The 18361-nt window shown below is 41.5% G+C and overlaps 1 protein-coding gene across 1 annotated transcript; it reads right to left on the bottom strand.

The window, feature by feature from the left end:
• Positions 1 to 1882: 1882 nt before the first annotated feature.
• Positions 1883 to 14869, bottom strand: LOC106003433 (putative ankyrin repeat domain-containing protein 20A5). The gene is made up of 5 exons (XM_045087405.1): positions 14658 to 14869; positions 6724 to 6838; positions 6399 to 6572; positions 3727 to 3833; positions 1883 to 2024 (listed from the first exon to the last, which is right to left on the bottom strand). The coding sequence occupies exons 1-5, from the start codon at positions 14867 to 14869 to the stop codon at positions 1883 to 1885; spliced, it is 750 nt and encodes a 249-aa protein (XP_044943340.1).
• Between the last annotated feature and the right edge of the window lie 3492 nt (positions 14870 to 18361).

An 18361-nucleotide genomic window follows, 5' to 3' on the forward strand; every position in this document is an offset into this window, starting at 1 on the left:
TTTGAACTCAGTGGTCCTAACTCTATAATCACAGCTATTTGCTCTTGGAGGAGCCACTTCTCTCTGTCTCCAAGTCTTCCTCTATAAAACAGGCATCTTACTGCCTTATTTCACAATGTTGTTAAGAGGATTTAATGAAATATTATACCCAAAACATGGCCTCTCGGGAAAGGTGATGCCCACCACTCTGGGAAGGTCAGTATGACACCTTTCATCATCTCATAAGAAAAGGCGCTCTGCGGGATTTAAATCAGGCTTGAGATACAGGCCTAGTAACAAAGGGGAAGGGAAAGTCCAGGCTCTTCCTGTAGCATTATTTAAACTTCTTGAACAGCTTAGAAGGGTCCCAACTATCATCTGCTAGCAGGATAGACAAGCAAAATCCTCAAGCGGTACTTCATTATGAAAGTCTGCACTAACATATGGGCTTCACGTAAGGCTTTTGAGTGTGAAGGGAAGGGTGCGTATGGCTAAAGCTGGGGGCCTGGCAGCCAGAACAGGGTGCTGGTGCCTTGGAATAGCAGCTGAGCATATAAGCATATGTCGTAAACTAAAAAATGTTGTAACTTTGAAGTCTCATTGTGGGTCACCATGAAGACTGGGGAATGTGGATCAGCAAGGGCTTCCTGGGAGCAAAGGTCAATCATAACCAGACTGCAGGGGGGAAAATTGCCTTCTAGAGAACAGGTCTGTATACAAAGTTATTTGCAGGGGTGCCAGGGTGGCTCAGTCCTTTAAGTGTCTGCCTTCAGCTCCATCATGATCTTGGGGTCCTGGAATTGAGCCCCAAATCTGGCTCCCTACTCAAACCCTCCCCCTGCTCATGCTCATGTTCTTGCTCTCTCTCTTTCAAAAAATTAATTCTTTTTTTTTCTTTCTTTCTTTTTTTAAGATATTTATTTATTTATTTATTTATTTATTTGAGAGAGAGAATGAGAGAGGGAGAGAGAGAACATGAGAGAGGGGAGGGTCAGAAGGAGAAGCAGACTCCCCTCTGAGCAGGGAGCCCACCTGTGGGACTCAATCCTGGGACCTCAGGATCATGACCTGAGCCAAAGACAGTCGCTTAACCAACTGAGTCACCATGGCACCACACAGCAATATTGCAGCAATAGAATCAAAGGAAACGAGGGAATGATAAGAATGTCCTTTTTTCCTTCCAAATGACTTGAGAAAGAGGGTGGTCTCTTTGGTCTTAGGGAACTCCTTAGGTTCTTGGAAAATTCAAAGGGGAAAGAATAGGAGATAACCGTCAAGGGAAAGGATAGGATTTTCTACTAAACTGAGCATCTCAGGACCCAAGTAACTAGTTGGGGGGGGGGGTGGTGATGATGGGGCACCTAGGTGGCTCACTTGGCACTTGGTTAAGCATCTGCATTCAGCTCGGGTCACAGTCTTGGGGTCCTGGGATTGAGCCCCACATCAGGCTTCCTGCTCAGCAGGAAATCTGCTTCTTCCTCTGTCCCTACTCTGCCCCTCTCTGAAATAATTATAACTGAAATCTACATAGAAAGGAAAGGAGGAGAGGGAGGGAGGAGAGGGAGGAAGGGAGGGAGGCAGGAAGGAGTAAACACACAAATGTAACATTCTTTGTACCCCATGCATACAGTTATCCTTGGAATGAAACAGATACAGTTAGGATCCCTAAAGATAAAGGTCTCAATAGTCCTGAGATAAAAAAAAATCCTGCACTCATTTCTAATGCTGACTAGTCTAGCCTTTGTCTTGGTTTCTGGCAAGTGACATGGGCTAACTCACTGCAGCCCCAAAATTGCTGTAATCAAACTACGAACTCCCATCTGTTACATAAGAACTAAGAGTTCAATTATTTTAAACTTAACTTTAGTAATATTAGTAATAACTAACATTTTAATGTAAACACTTACCCATCAGATCGATTAAAAACATTATAGTCTCTTGCCGTCCATCCACGTTCATCTCGAGAAGAGGTATTAACACCTTGCTGAAGAAGAAGCCTGACTATATCTGGAGATTTAGAAGGTGCAGCAAGCATGAGGGCTGTTCTAAAATAACAGAGACATAACTTCACCCTTAGGAACTTAGGGTTATCTAAACAGCAAATTTCATATACTTTACCAGGTTAATATCTTTCCTGTCAGTACAGAATTGACCATTAACAACTTCAAGTGTTTATTTTTGTAAATTACCTCCATGGCTAAAATTAAAAGACAAAAAATAAGCCTCTTGTCCCACCTGGGTATGATAGTAGAAGTTGATAGTTTAAAGTCATTTGATAAACAACAAACTATGCTGAGGTCACTTAACTGAATAAGTGAAGATTTTAAAAAAGAATTCCCCATTTTTTTCCTTAAGCTGATTCAGTGTACTTCCAAGCCTTCTAGAGGACAGGTCTGTATAAAAAGTTATTTGCAGGGGTGCCTGGGTGGCTCAGTGGGTTAAGCTTCTGCCTTCAGCTCAGGTCATGATCTTAGGGTCCTGGGATCAAGCCCCACATTGGTCTCTCCGCTCAGTGTGGAGCCTACCTTCCCTCCCTCTCTGCCTGCCTCTCTGGCTACTTGTGATCTCTGTCAAATAAATAAATAAAATCTTTTAAAAAACAGTTATTTGCAGGGGTGTTTGGCTGGCTCAGTCATTTAAACGTCTGCCTTCAGCTCAGTCATGAACTTGGGGTCCTAGAAGTGAGCCCCACATCTGGTTCCCTGCTCTAAACCCTTCCCCTGCTCATGCTCCCTCCCTCCCTCTCTCTCTCTCTCTCTCAAAAAAATAAAATCTTTAAAAATAAAAAAACAAAAAATCTACTTGCAGGCTTAAAATAACAGCATTCATACTAACAGTAATAAAAGAGTCATAGTTGCAGTTAATGGTACTAAAATAAGCATGGTTAGGCACTAAATTAAATACTATATATATAAGATATTATTTGCGCACAACAACCCTTGAAGGATATATTATCCTCCTTTGCATATCAGAGAACGTATCTGATGATGATAAGTAATGTTTCCAGAGTCACATACCCAGCAAGTAGGAAAGGAATTAAACCTAGTCTTGTGTCTATCTAGAGTCCATCTCTTTTCTCTTTATCATCAACCTATGATTTGTCTTCACAAAAAGAAAAATCTATTCAATTAAAGTTATATTTCATCCTTCTACCCTTACCAATGGAAACTATATATATATACATATATATATATATATATGTATATATATATATAATGAAAAAGGATGATAAGCTCACCCTATCTGGTAATAGTAATTAATAATCACTTAGGGGTCATCTAACATCAGTATTCTTTACAAAAAAATTTAAAGCAAGGAGTCATCCAAAAGATAAAACAACTCCTATTTATGTTTAATATGCATCTTTTAAGGAAAATGTATATGAAGTAGAAGTTTCTAAAAAATACTATAAAAGGGTTAAGAAGTTTAATATTGTGTCATAGAATAAAAGGAGTCCACACTTTATAATAAAACTAAACTGAAAACCTTTTAGCTAACATAAAGTCATATGGCAGAAAAAAAGGACTGCAGATTACATCACTCAATAATATGAAAGAATATAAATTTTGTGTATACTGTTCTTCATGTTGTCCCATCAGAATAATTGATTTCTGCCTAACTGGTGACATGTCGACATTTTTCACTATGTAATTATAAATTAATCCTCTTCTTATTAAGTTAATCTTTCTGACTTAATTATTACCACCCTAGAACAATATAAGGTTAAAAAAAAAACAACTACTGTACCTTTTAAACTTATCAACCACATGTACATCTGCTTTTTCTCTAATTAACAAGTCCACCATTTTGTGGTTGTTTTCATTTACAGCAAGTAAAAACGGTGTGAATTCGACCTGTGAAAGTGTGAAAATAATTTATAATTTACAAAATTACATATTTCCATACTGAATTTTAAAACCTATAAAGGATCCTCTAACCTTAAACACATACATAATTACTCTCAACCCCCCACCTTCCCCAGCCCTCAGTCTTCCCCACCCCCTCACACCGCCGCTACCCTCCCCCCCGCCCCCACCCCCCTCTTTCACCAGCTGCTCCTTCTCTTGGCAATAGCCCTCCTCAGGGGACCTGGGCAGCTCAATCTGAGGGTCTGCCTTCAGCTCAGGTCCTGAGCCCAGGGTTCTGGGATCCAGCCTCAGTGGGGAGTCAGCTTCTCCTTCTCCCTCTGTCCCACCCCTCTGCTCACGTCTCTCTCCCACTCTCACTCTCTCAAATAAATAAATATTTTTGAAAAAAATAAAATAAATTAAATTAAGTTAAATAGCCCTCCTCCACCTCTTCAACAGATTAACTGTAGTCATTCTCCAAATCTTACTTCAAACATTGACCGGTTCCAAGAATCTCGGCTTCTATCACAGCATTTACCACTGTATACTCCACTTATTTTATTGCACCCATCGAAACCAAGAGCTTCTTGAGGGAAAGGACTATATTTTATCTCTGTATCTCCAAACTCTAAAACATAGCTGTAAAAGCTGAAAGTATTTTTACTGAGTTAACAGCCTAAAGGATTATCTCCGGAGTAGTGTTTCTTAAATTATATTCCAAAGAACATATACTTGCTGGAAGGTGAGGATTGTGCCTCAATAGAAAGATTCAATGATCCTCGATGTTTAAGAAATATTACAGAACTGCACATTATCTCTAGCGCAAAAGAAATCGGTTTAAATTTGCTTATCCCCATTTGACAATACTTTCATCGCAAACATTAACATTTCAGAATTAGAATTTCAGGGATACAGTGTTGAGAGCTTTCCAGTAAAGGTGAAGCTTTTCTCCAGGTTATACCAACATGCTTGATTCTCTTCTATTAATGGTATCAGGATCCCAGATGTCAACATAAAGTGCTCTTGCTCCAAATGGGTCACTAAGGAGATGGACTCTGAATTAAAAGAGCAGCTGTGGGGCATCTGGGTGGATCAGTCAGTTAAGTGTCTGCCTTTGGCTCAGGTCCTGTTCTTGGGGTCCTGGGATCCGGGCCTGCATCAGGCTCCCCTACTTTTCCCTCTCCCTATGCCCTTCCTCCCTACTCCTGTGTGTTCACTCTCATGTTCTCTCTCAAATACATAAGATCTTTCTTTAAAAAAAAGTTCATTAAAGTGAAATCTTAAAACTTCGAATAACTGACTTGACAGTTTACAGCACTGTTAGCCAAAGATGGCCTCTTTCAAAACTTGAAGAAAACCAACACTTGGGTCAACAAAAACTTAATAACTATAATCAATTGTAGATAATTGCTGCATTTAAGAATGAAAATGTATCAAAGACTAGTATTAATATCAACTGAATCTTAGAAACATAGATCACTTCCCTATCCCTATAACTAGATCATGGTCTTAGAGCAGAATAAGGCATATTCCATGTAAAATTACTCAGAATTACTACTTGGGTTAGCAGTCAAGACAGAAAAATTCTTGCTATGTGAATAACATGCTTCTCTCCTCATAAGTCTGCGTAATTGCTTTCTTCCTGCTTTCTTTCTTTACAGTCCCTAAAAAAATGTATTTCCAAAAAGTAAGCTCAAGAAAAAAAATTAAAAAATAAAAATAAAGTGAAATCTTAGACAATTAAGTTATTTAAAAATATTTTCATTCAGGGAATGCTCGAGCTTCTACACATGAAAAATTGACCCTATCTATGTCAATCAACAGTGCTTCCTTAAGGGCAGTGGTAGGAGGTAAGACATGCCAAAGAAATAACAAATGGAAGAGTGAGTGCGGTCCCCCTCGACTCCCCATGCACAGCTACTACCCCCTGAGGACCTACACAATGCTGAGCAGGAACTACTCTGTGAAATGGGAGACCCCAGTGCGGGACATGGCAGGCAGAGTGGCTATGAGCACAAGTAGATGCCCCTGGAGGATGTCAGGACCCGATCCCCTTGCCCTCATCTTCAGAACCTTGGGGCTTGGAGTGCCTGGGGCCTGCAACCTGCTGCTTTCTCCTCCCACTCGCACTCACCCAAGTTACCCCACTGGGTCATGGTCTCCCACCCCTTCCCAGCAGCACCCAGCCTCCATCATCACCTCACTCCCCTCAGGCCTTCAAGCCTTTGTGGGCTCTGAGCCCACCATCCACTCCCAAGCACTAATGGGAAGATTCTCCTTCTGGGATGGAAGGGCGGCTGGGAAACAGAACTCTGCCCTTTCCGTGGGCTTCATCGTTCTCTAGTCCTCCCTGCCCTGGCTTTGGAGTTGTTTCCCTGGTGACAGGACTTGCAGGACTTGATGTATAGAATTCAGTATTTATTATTTATTACATATATGAATAAATATGTAAATAAATGTTTTGTAGCTAAAAAAAAAAAAAAAATATATATATATATATATATATATATGTGTGTGTGTGTGTGTGTGTGTTTTAAAATTTCAAATACTTTATAAATAATGTTGACATACCTTGTTTCTTGCTTCAATATTTGCATGGTATAAAATCAGCTTCTCTACTATTGACGTGTTCTCACCAGCAACAGCATAGTGGAGGGCAGTATTGCCAAACTTATCTGTAAGATCTGGATTCGCCCCATGTTCTAAAAGAGTAGTTACACATGCCTCTTCCTGGTATTGTACAGCCTGTCAGTAGTATCCCAAGAAACAGAGTGTAAATTCTGGGAATTTAAAGCAAGCATGCTACAACCAATTAGTTACATTTAATTGCAATAAATTTTCATTCTAAGTAATTAAATCAAATCCATCTCAGGCAGACACAGCTGCTACCACACACCTTCATTAGAGGAGTCCTATAGTCTCCATCATAGAGGTCAAGCTTGCATTTCCTCTCTACAAGAAAATCTACCATGTCAGCATGGCCGATGGTACAGGCCAGATGGAGAGGCGTCCTATGAAAGTGAAAGAATGTTTTAGGAAATTATAGTGCACAATTTCAAAACATGCAATTAATTCATGTAATTGTAAACATTAAATAGCATCTTATTCCTTTGACTCAAAAACAAAGATTTCATTTTCTTTTGAAGAAAGTACAACAATTATTAGTGATCATTCACCATACTAATAAAAGAGCAGGCTATCTGACTAGGTAGAGCAAGACCTCAGGATTCAGCTCAACCTACTTAATAGGATTTAAACTTAGTAGTTATGGCTCAGCCTTATCCTCAATTTCCTCATCAAATAATGGAGATAAAAACAGTTAGCTCATGTTCCCTGCCTTGCTCACTTTGAAGGTCATGTGACTCTTGATCTCAAGGATCATGAATTCAAGCCTCATGTTGGCTACAGAGATTACTAAAAACTAATAAAAATAAAGAATAGGTATCTCATGAGACTTCGTCACCATGCTTAAATGAGGATCTATGCAAAGTTTGTTACATATTATTATTATGACTATTACTATTGCTACTACTGTACAAATCCCATTAGGTAAAGTGATACAATCATGCCTACTTCTCAGATATGTTTTAAAAATTCACAAGAATACTACATATCAATGATTCTAGGAGGCTCATTTTGTCACCTTTTAGTATCTCTGACATTGGAATGTGATTTATAATTCAAAATGTCTTAAAACTATAATTGGCAGAATTTTTTAAGATTTCTTTTTGGTATACAAAATGGTGGGGCATCACACAATCAATGTGCCTTACGTTACATGTCATAATGTTATATACATACAACAGCTCTACTGCAGTTCTAGTCACATGGTTGGCATTTAAATAAATTTTAGTTCTTGAAAGCATTATGGGAAAAGAGGACTAAAATAACGAAGAATTCTTTTTAAGTAATTCTTCACTCTGATTTTCAAGAAACTTTAAGCCAAAGGAAGCTAAGGATTCAAATAAACAGGAACAGTTTTATTTTTGTACATTATGTATTTTATATATATTTTATATATGAAATAATATATTTTATATATCTTATACATAAATATATCATGTTTATATATTATATATTTTCATATACATTATATTAAATAATAAATGAAATTATTTTTTTCATTTTATTAGATTTATAGATCATATGAAAATCAAAAATTACCAATTATCAATATTAGTATTTAATACCATTATAAATAAATAAATAGCAGATCTTTCTTCACCATTTATGAATGATTCACCTTTTCCTACTAATATGAAATGTCACCATATTGGGGTGTTTGGCATTTTCTTTTCTGCCCCATTCATTCATCTATCCTTTCAGCCATTAGTAACTGTGTAATTTGTGGAAATTTAAGATACATTTTGATATCTGGAAGGGTATATCTGTCTACTTATAAAAATTTAAGTTTTTATTTTAATTCAAGTTAACATGCAGTGTTACATTACTTTCAGGTGTACACTCTAGTGATTCCAAAAAATTTCTTAATGTCATCACAATGATAAAAGAGAGCAGGAGTAACACAAAATTCTTAAAACCATGATGATTTTATTTGCTTTATGGAATGTCAATAAATACAGGAAGAGTACACATTTTGAGAAATACGTCTTCCTAATCACAAACAGAACCATCTTCCCAATTCAAAATTTCTTTTGACAGCCATTCAGTAAATAACATACATACAAAGTGGACACAGATAAAAATTATATATTGGATTTTATCGAAAAAATTTGTAGCCCAGAAGTTGATCTATTATGGGATTAGACTTTTTTTATAACATTATCGTATAAAAAGATGTCCATTAAAAATAAAATACTGGAGGTGCCTGGGTGGCTCAGTCATTCAGCATCTGCCTTGGGTTCAGGTCCTGATGTCAGGGTCCTAAGATCAAGCCCCCCATCGGGCTTTCTGCTGGGGGTGGGGGGCTGCTTCCACCTCTTCCACTCCCTCTGCTGTATTCGCTCCCTCTGTGTCTCTGTCAATAATAAAATCTTAAAAAATAAAGTAAAATACTGTGTATACTTCATTTCTTTTCTGTCACTATTGAAATGTGGTTCAGTCATATCAAAGCTGTCTCTCAAGTGGCCTATATGGGGACTTATGAGTGGGTCCAAAGGCAGCTGAGGATTTTGTTTTGTAGCTCAGCCAGCCTGGGCGCTAGACCCCTTGCTGCCCAGCCTCAGGAGGGAAGACCACCAAGTGCCCTCGGTGACAGGAGGGTATTTACCCCAAAGATACATATGTAGTGAAAAGAAGGGCCATCTGTACCCCAATGTTCATAGCAACAATGGCCACGGCTGCCAAACTGTGAAAAAAACCAAGATGCCCTTCAATGGATGAATGGATAAGGAAGATGTGGTCCATATACACTATGGAGTATGATGCCTCCATCAGAAAGGATGAATACCTAACTTTTGTAGCAACATGGCCGGGACTGGAAGAGATTATGCTGAGTGAAATAAGTCAAGCTCAGAGAGTCAATTATCATATGGTTTCACTTATTTGTGGAGCATAACAAATATCATGGAGGACATGGAGAGATGGAGAGGAGAAGGGAGTTGGGGAAAATTGGAAGGGGAGTTGAACCATGAGACACTATGGACTCTAAAAAACAATCTGAAGTGGCAGGGGGGTTAGAGGCTGGGTACCAGGTAGTGGGTGTTATAGAGGGCACAGATTGCATGGAGCACTGGGTGTGGTGCAAAAACAATAAATACTATTATGCTGAAAAGAAATAAAAAATAAATTTAAAAAATGATAACATTAAAAAAAATTCCTGGTTCCTTACCTCTTTCTCTTTTCCCTCTTCCCATTCTAGTTCCTCCTGCATTTACTCCCTGGCATTTAGCACATCCATCAACTACATCCTGAAACATACGCCCTAATTTAGAAACCTGGAACTGCTTGCCTATAAGCTCCTTAAGTTTTCATGTCCTCAAATGAGTACCCTGATTTATCTGGCCTACTAAGTTCTTACCTAGTCTCCGAGTAAGAATTAACTTTCCTGTTTTAGTCTTAGCCCAATTCCCCTCATGGTCTAACTTAGGCCATTTTTTTAAATACTTTAAATCTTCTGAATAGTTCAGTTTTTCTGGTAGGGCTGGAGCCAGAAGTGTAACCAGCTCCTGCACTGTTTTTTGGGGGTGCTTGCTTTGCAGGTTGATCTGCTAATTGGTTTCCTTTTGAAATCAGACCAGTCCCCTTTTAGTGTCCTGGGCAGTGCATAACGGCCACCTCTTTTGAGTCCCAAATAGCTTGGAGGAGAGCCAGTACTACTTCTCTGTTTTTAATTCTTTTTCCTTCTGCTGTTAATAGGCTCCTTTCTTTATGAATAGCCCCATGTATATGGAGAGTAGCAAAGGCATACCTGCTGTCCATATAGATGTTGGCAGTTTTACCTTTGGCCATCAGCAGTGCAATCAGCTCCGCTTTTTGCACCGATGTTCCATGTGGCAGGGCTGCTGTCCAGAGTTCCTGCTCAGGGGAAACCACCGCAGCCCCTGCATCCCTTTCTCCATTGACCATGTAACTACTCCCATCCGTGAACAGTCACCTCTGCATCCAGAAGGTGAATGTCTCTGAGGGCCGGCCTTACTTCTGTGACTCGGGTTAGGACGTCCCCGCAGTCATGTAGGTGGTGAGCCAGCTCTACTGGCAGCAGCGTGGCTGGATTTAGCACCACTGGGGGCCGGAAGCTCACTCTTGTTTCGTTGAGGAGGAGGCCCTGATACCCTGTCACTTGGGTATTCATCACTCATCGGTCTGGTGGATTCTGGAGAAGGCCTTTGGTAGTGTGGGTGGTGGTCAAGATGAGATTTTGACCCAAGATGAGATTTTACTTGCATCCTTGACCAGGAGGGCCATGGCAGCAATTCTGCAGATGCAAGGGGGAACCCAGCTGCTACTGGATCTAGTTTCTTGCTAAGATAGGCTACTGGCCTTTGCCAAGCCTCCAGAGTCTGGGTCAAAACTCCTTTGGCCACCTCTGCTTTTTCATCCACATACAACTGGAAGGGCTTCTGGGATGGCCAATGCTGGGGCACTCAGTAAGGCTGTTTGTAATTCCCAAGATGCTCCTTCTGCCTCAGCCGTCCACTCTGTCATAGTGAGCCCCCCTTTTGCCAGTTCATAGAGAGGTCAGGCAATCTCCATAGACTGCAGTATCCACAGCCTACAGTAGCCCACCATCCCAAGAAACTCCCTCACTTGTTGGGACGTGGTGGGGCAGGGGTATTGGGTGATCACCTGTTTCCTGGACTCAGACAGTGAACGCACTCCCTCGTGGAGATCAAAGCCTAGATAAGTAGCATGGCTCTGACAGAGCTGTGCTTTCTTTGCTGACACCCAATACCCTTTTCCTGCAGAATCTGTAAGAGAGCTCTCATCCCCACGAACATGACTCATAGTCCTCAGTGGCTATTAGCAAGTTATCAACATACTGTAACAGAGTGACTCCCAGGTTAGAGGTTCTATACTCATGCAAATCCTCATGTAGGGCCTCGCTGAAGATAGTGGGTGAATTCTTGAACCCTTGGGGAAGTCCTGTCCATGTGAGTTGGCCTTGAAATCCTTCCTGTGGATTGGGCCACTCAAAAGCAAAGAAGGGGCTGAGACTCCCTTGCTAAAGATATGCAGAAATATGCATCTTTGAGATCTAAGATGGTATAAACAGTTCTTTGGGGGCCCATGAGGGAGAGGAGGGCATAGGGATTAGGCCCCATTGTTTCCTGTAGGGTTTGGAGAAGGCTCCCTTCTCTTGTCTCCTCTGGTTCTGAGACTGGCTCGTAAAGAAGGTATAATCTACAGCTGAAACAGACATCTGCACAGTTGTACATTTATGTCTTTCTATGCCATTCACCCCTTGTACCGAGACTTCCTCTTCAGATAGCTTTCCCATAGGTTTCAATTGATTTCCCCTCCACTTCAGTTTTTACCTGAGGTTCGGGGAGGGGCTCTGAACCACAGCCCCTTCAGTCTCTGGAGGCCAGCATGGCCATCTACCATTCGGGGCACTCCCTAGCCCAATGCCCTTTTTCCTTACAGTAAGCACACTGATCTGAATCTACGTCTTCCTGCCTGCCTTCTCTGTGCTTAGGCTTTTCCTTCCATTTACCATCCCCTACCTGCCAGATTGTAAGGCCAAAACCTTCCTCCTGTGCATCCCTGTTGTTAAACACCTTTTCTACTAGTCCTACTCACTCAGTCACATTCTTCCCTTCAAATCCTTCAATTTTCTGAAGTTTCCTCCCTATATCTGCAGCTGACTGACTGGCAAAAGCAAGATCATCTAAACAAGCTATCATGCAACTTCCCTGATCTTTACCTCAGGTTGTCTAGCTTAGGTAAACAAGCATTTAAAGACAATCAAATGTAGAATTTAACATCCATAAAGGTGTATTATTAAAACATAATTTTTCTCCCTAAAATAACCCTCATTTCCAGAGGTAACCAAATCAGGACTAATTTATTTGAAAAACAAGTCCAGTTTTAACAAACTTGGCCTAATTACTTGCATAAGCTCTGCAAGAACAGTGAGTGATCATATAAATCTTTTAGAATCTGCTTTGCCGGAACTTCTCATAAGGAATCTCTAGGTTGAACTTATAGTAGCCTCTCCAGGCCAGAAGCCAAGCCACGTACTTGCCATCAGACATGCCTGCAATACCTCTCGATTTGGGCGAATTCCTCTTCCTGAGGTACCCAAAGTATCCTGAGGTTCCTGCCTCTGCCAGGAAGTTATATCCTTTACTCGCCTGGGGAGGCTGCTGGGAACTCTCTAAGCAAGGTATCAGGCCAACAGTACCAAAGGGCTTTCAAGCTCCAGGTTTTATAAAGTCCACCTTAGTTCCTTTAAGCTGTCTAGTCATAGCTGAATCTTTTCAAATATGACATTCCAGTCAAAGCCTTGGTAAAATAACCAGTGTTTCCAATGGTGTCTTGTTACAAGGAGAACCAATTCTTACTGAACTTATGCAAATGACTGATTGCCATGGAAGAAAGAATACTTGCTGCGACCTTTCGGTTTCAGAGGGTTCAGATAGAGAGAAAGAGTTGAATACCTTGATTTGTTTACAAATGACTACTTTGACATCTCTGTAAGTTACAGATAACTTAAGAAAAAGTTTAACAAGCCTGGAAGAGCAAACACTACAGAACCAGTAATGTTTAAAATAAGACAAAACATCAAGAGATACAACATTACAATCTTTCAGTTCATCTAGTCCCATGTTACTAATTCTGGTTTAGTCTGAATGCAGCTTTTATTTCTGGCAATTCTTACCCATTTTAGTTCCAGGATTTTAACATATCAAAGACCTGTATTTGTCCTGAAAGTCTACCCATATGAATTTCCTTTAAGGCGGAAGTCATTTTACAAGAGAATTCTTAGAAGGCAAATTTATGAATCAGTTAAGTACAGATTTCAAAAGCACAAAACAGTTCCAGCAACCAACGCTCTAGCATTTTATCCCATTTGGTTAAGACCTAGATGTACAACAAATTTAATTCCATTTGTCATTCAAGCAAACCTTCAAGTTTTCAGTTTCAGGATACCAAAGACTTTGAGAGCTACTTTAACAATTACCCATTAAGACCCTGAGACAGACAATTAACCATCAGTTTAGTAACCTCTTTCTTAACATATTTCATGTTCCACCTGGGCCCACTCCACTTCAGATGCCATGCTCTCCTGCCAGCAAGGGGGAGGGGCTAGGCAGTCCACATCGGGCCATAGAAGACAGGAACTGCCCCAAAACAAAGAGAGTTTCAGCAGCTGCTTGGGAATATTCCTTAAAGTCTCTGTCTCGAGTTAGACTAACCACAGTCGGCTCCAGTTATACCCATTAAAAGTCAGAGTCCCCTCATTCTCTGCTTGCCCCATTTTTTCAAACACAGCAAACAACACAACAGACAACAACAACAACAACAAAAAAAAAAAAAAAAAAAAAAACACAAGACAAAGACAACTGCAGGCCCAGTGGTCCTGCCACAGGTGGGGATTTTCTAGGGGGACTCGAAACCCCTGACAGCCTAGGGGGACTCGAACCCCCTGGCTGCCTAGGGGGACTCGAACACCTGGTGACAGCTTAGGGGGACTCAAACCCCCTGACTGCTTATAGGGACTTGAACTCCCTGGCGACCTACCAGTGGAGGGAAGGGGCGTCCCCGCATCCACTCTAGCCCTGGGGAGCATGGCTGCTCCAGCTCCTTCCCGGTGGGCCATACCCTGGAGCTCCACAATCAGATAGACAGGATCCCATGATCTTACCTCCAGAGGCTTTTCCCAGAAATCCTGATACTGGCTCAGTGCTCATTGTTTGTTCCCGGACAATCCCATAATCAAAGGAATGAGACTGATACAAAGCGAAGGTCAAGCAATGCTTTATTTCGCGCCAAGCATCGAGAATCAAACTGACCGCTCAGGGCTGTCTCTTGCAAAGAGAGGAACCCTCCCAGCCTCACAGACTTTTCTAGAGGTCATTTAGCCGGGCTATACACAGGTGGGCAATGAGATTGTGATACACATAGAAAACTGCACAATCATGCTAGGTCTGCAACACACAGAGAAAACTGCCCGGGCTTTCTCTGTGTGGCCAAATGAATTTCAATTTACCCTAGTAAATATACGGATGGCCAACTGAATTTCAATTTACCCTAGTAGATATATGCGCATCCCACTGATTGGATGTCTTCACCTGGTCTGACCTGCCCTTGTATCTATCTAGGCTTTGCAAGTAATTTCCTCTGGGAGGGGCGGGGTCAGTCTAAGTTCACTACATAAACACAAAATGACCCCCTCTGGCTAAGCAGGCCCTTAATGCCTATTACCTTTTCCTCTTGTCTCTTTTATTCACGTTCTTCCCATGCAGTAGCAACTGCTCCATATTCCTTATATCACCCAGGAGAGCAACTTTGTGGATCTTTTTGAGCTCTTTCCGGCGGATGTTATACCGGGGCTGGGTCTCCGTGACTTCCTCCTTGTGAACCGATGCCCTCAAGTCATTCATCCCCTCGATGTCAGAGGTCGGGGATGAGCACATCTTCGCACTCTGAAAACAAAAAAACTGTTGGTGGGAATGCAAGCTGGTGCAGCCACTCTGGAAAACAGCATGGAGGTTCCTCAAAATGTTGAAAATAGAACTGCCCTATGATCCAGCAATTGCACTATTGGGTATTTACCCTAAAGATACAAATGTAGTGATCCAAAGGGACACATGCACCCGAATGTTTATAGCAGCAATGTCCACAATAGCCAAACTATGGAAAGAACCTAGATGTCCATCAACAGATGAATGGATCAAGAAGATGTGGTATATATACACAATGGAATACTATGCAGCCATCAAAAGAAATGAAATCTTGCCATTTGCAACAACATGGATGGAACTAGAGCGTATCATGCTTAGTGAAATAAGTCAAGCAGAGAAAGACAACTATCATATGATCTCCCTGATATGAGGAAGTGGTGATGCAACATGGAGGCTTAAGTGGGTAGAAGAATAAATGAAACAAGATGGGATTGGGAGGGAGACAAACCATAAGTGACTCTTAATCTCACAAAACAAACTGAGGGTTGCCGGGGGGAGGGGGTTTGGGAGAAGGGGGTGGGATTATGGACATTGGGGAGGGTATGTGATTTGGTGAGTGCTGTGAAGTGTGTAAACCTGGTGATTCACAGACCTGTACCCCTGGGGATAAAATATATGTTTTATAAAAAAAAAAAAAAAAAAAAAAAAAAAAAAAAAAAAAAAAAAAAAAAAAAAAAAAACTTCTTCATTGCAAAGCCTAGAGGCTTTACCACCACTTCACCTTCCGCTTGGCTCTTCGCCGCTTCTAGACACCAACACCAGTGCTAGAGATAAGCCGAACCCACCACGCAACAGTTAGGAATCTTGGAGCACCTAACAACGGTAACTAGGACGCCAAGCACAAATGCGCTTGCGCACCTCTGAATCCGGCGTGGCTGCGCCTGCGCATAAAGGGCAGCCACTAAGGGTGCCCAAAGCACACGTGCGAGGCTCAAGCCTCACAGATCTTAGTGTGGCAGGGCCTCCGCTCGGCTCCCCGCTCCGGGGCGACGGGGCAGGGGGCCTACGGGGCGGCGGGGCGGCCCCCGGGGCGGCGGGAGGGCGGGGCCGTGGGGCCGCGGGGCCTCTGCTCTGCTTGCCGCGGCGGGGCGGCGGGGCGGCGGGGCGGCGGGGCGGCGGGGCGGCGGGGCGGCGGGGCGGCGGGGCGGCGGGGCGGCGGGGCGGCGGGGCGGCGGGGCCTCCGCTCAGCTCGCCGCTCTGGGGCTATAAATCTGAATAATAATAAAGACTCTGAGGACTTACAACAAACTAAGAAGTGTTTATTCATGAAAATTACTGAAGTTTGATTGGAGTTGTGTGAGTCTGTGCTGTGCTCTCAGTTCCCATGCCAGAAACCTGTCACTTAGAGAAGGGACTTGCCTGACCTGAGGCAGAGTGAGTCAAAGAGGTGGCCTCCATGCTAAGCAGACAGGGTTCTCTAGCCTGAGGTTGCAATGCTGTTTAGGGGAAACAAGGTAACAGTAGCAAGGTACTTAACTGTAAGCTCTGAGAGGTCAGAGAGCCATCTGAATGTGATAAGCACTCCACAGAAGCTCCACGTTTACCCAAGGCATGCAGTTGAAACTGAAGCTGGTTCAAGCCACCCACATACCCATGGTTGCCAAGCCATGCACATATACGCAAAGAAGCAAAAAGCTTGTTAGCAAAAACCAGGCAGCCTTGAAAATGACCCAAGTGTTGAATGGACTTAGAAGCCCACACAGATCCATCAGCAGAGGAGAAAGCATGAATAATGGGGTCTGCACACAACATCTGCCCAATCGTTGGCTAAATGTGAAAGGATGCAGGCACAGCAGCAACATGTAGGAAGCAAGACTTAAAAATTTAAGAAATGAACAGAGACATCAATGGCTGCACACTGCAGGAGAGACAGACTTCATAAATTTACTGGAGGCAAGTTATTAAGCAGAACAAGACAACCCACTGGGGTGGAAATCAGAACCCCTAATTGCTACATTACCTGAAATTCAACAAGATTATAAAACAAAGAGACAAGAAAGGTGACCCTTACTACAAAAAGCATTAAGGAGAAACCATCTAAGTATTTCCAGATGGTAGATTCAGCAAAGATTTAAAAGCAGCTACATGGACATGGTCAAAGACTAATGGAAATAGTGCTGAAAACCATGATGAAAATGACACAACACATGAAGAGTCTCAATAAAAAGATACAGGGGTGCCTGGGTGGCTCAGTGGGTTAAGCCTCTACCTTCAGCTCAGGTCATGATCTCAGGATCCTGGGAACGAGGCCCACATTGGGCCCTCTGCTCAGCAGGGAGCCTGCTTCCCCCTCTCTCTCTGCCTGTCTATATGCCTACTTATGATCTCTCTGTCAAATAAACCTTTAAAAATTAAAATTAAAAAAAAATACAAAGTAAATTAAAGAATTGAATGGGAACTTACAGCTTAAAAATACAGTACCTGCAATGGAAAATTCAACTGATTTGAGATGACAGGAGAATCAGTGAACTTGAAGAATCAACAGAAATTACTCAATCTCAAGCAGAGAGGTAGAAAAAAAAAAAAAACAATAAAGAAAATGAACAAAGCCTGAGACCAGATCAACAATAAGGAGATCCCCAAAAGGAAGACAGAAAAGGATTAATAAATATATTTGCAGAAGTAATTGCCAAAAATTGCTTAAATTTGATGAAAACATAATCTGCAGATCCATGAAGCCCAGTAAATCCCAACCAGGAAATAGACAAGGACATCCACACCTAAACGTGTCATCATGGGGTCAAGCTGCTAAAATCAAGGATAAACAAATGAACACAAAACCTTGAAATCTGCAAGAGAAAAAAACCAACCTATCACAAAAGGAGACCAAAATTATGATTAACAGCTGACTTCTTACAAAAAAATAATGGAAGCTAGGAGTCTATGGCATAACATAATCTAAATGATTACAGATTTTAAAAAAAGGCAACCAGGTATTCTATATCCAGCAAAACTATTCTTAAAAAAACAAAGGCAAAAATAAATGACATTCCCAGAGAAAGACTGTGGAAAGAAGAGTCTATAAAGCACTAGTTATGTCACTGTATTGTTGAGCTGCTGTAACATGCACAGATATAACATATGACACTAGGAGCACAGAGAAGAAAATGAGATCTACTGAAACAAAGTTCCCACATTTGACCAGAATTAGAGTAGACTGACAAGATGCACACAGTCATACCTAGATCAATCACTAAGATGTAACTCAAAAAAGGAGGAACAGAGAAGGATCTCTTGAGATTTGAGAAAACCAGGAAAGAAAAAGCAAAATGGGAAGTGTAGAAACAAATATATCAAAACTAAATCTGAATTAACTAAACACTCCACTCAACAGAGATTGTCAATTGGATTTTTAAAAAGCAAGATTGATAAAGAACTTGTGTTCAGAATATATGATCTCTTACACCACATAATAAGACAACCCAAAAGGGACAGTGAGGGTGC

Source organism: Mustela putorius, unplaced genomic scaffold (genome assembly GCF_011764305.1).
Source record: "Mustela putorius furo isolate JIRA1106 unplaced genomic scaffold, ASM1176430v1.1 tig00001130_pilon_pilon_pilon, whole genome shotgun sequence".
In the NCBI taxonomy this organism is placed as follows: Eukaryota; Metazoa; Chordata; class Mammalia; order Carnivora; family Mustelidae; genus Mustela; species Mustela putorius.

What these genes read in the sequence shown, in the direction of transcription:
- LOC106003433 (XM_045087405.1), bottom strand. Translation starts at nt 14,869, where the DNA reads ATGTGCTCATCCCCGACCTCTGACATCGAGGGGATGAATGACTTGAGG. An exon ending in AAAAGAGACAAGAGGAAAAG is followed by an intron (nt 6,839 to 14,657) that starts GTAATAGGCATT and finishes TCACTTTCATAG; the next exon opens with GACGCCTCTCCATCTGGCCT. An exon ending in GTGGTTGATAAGTTTAAAAG is followed by an intron (nt 2,025 to 3,726) that starts GTACAGTAGTTG and finishes CTGTTATTTTAG; the next exon opens with AACAGCCCTCATGCTTGCTG.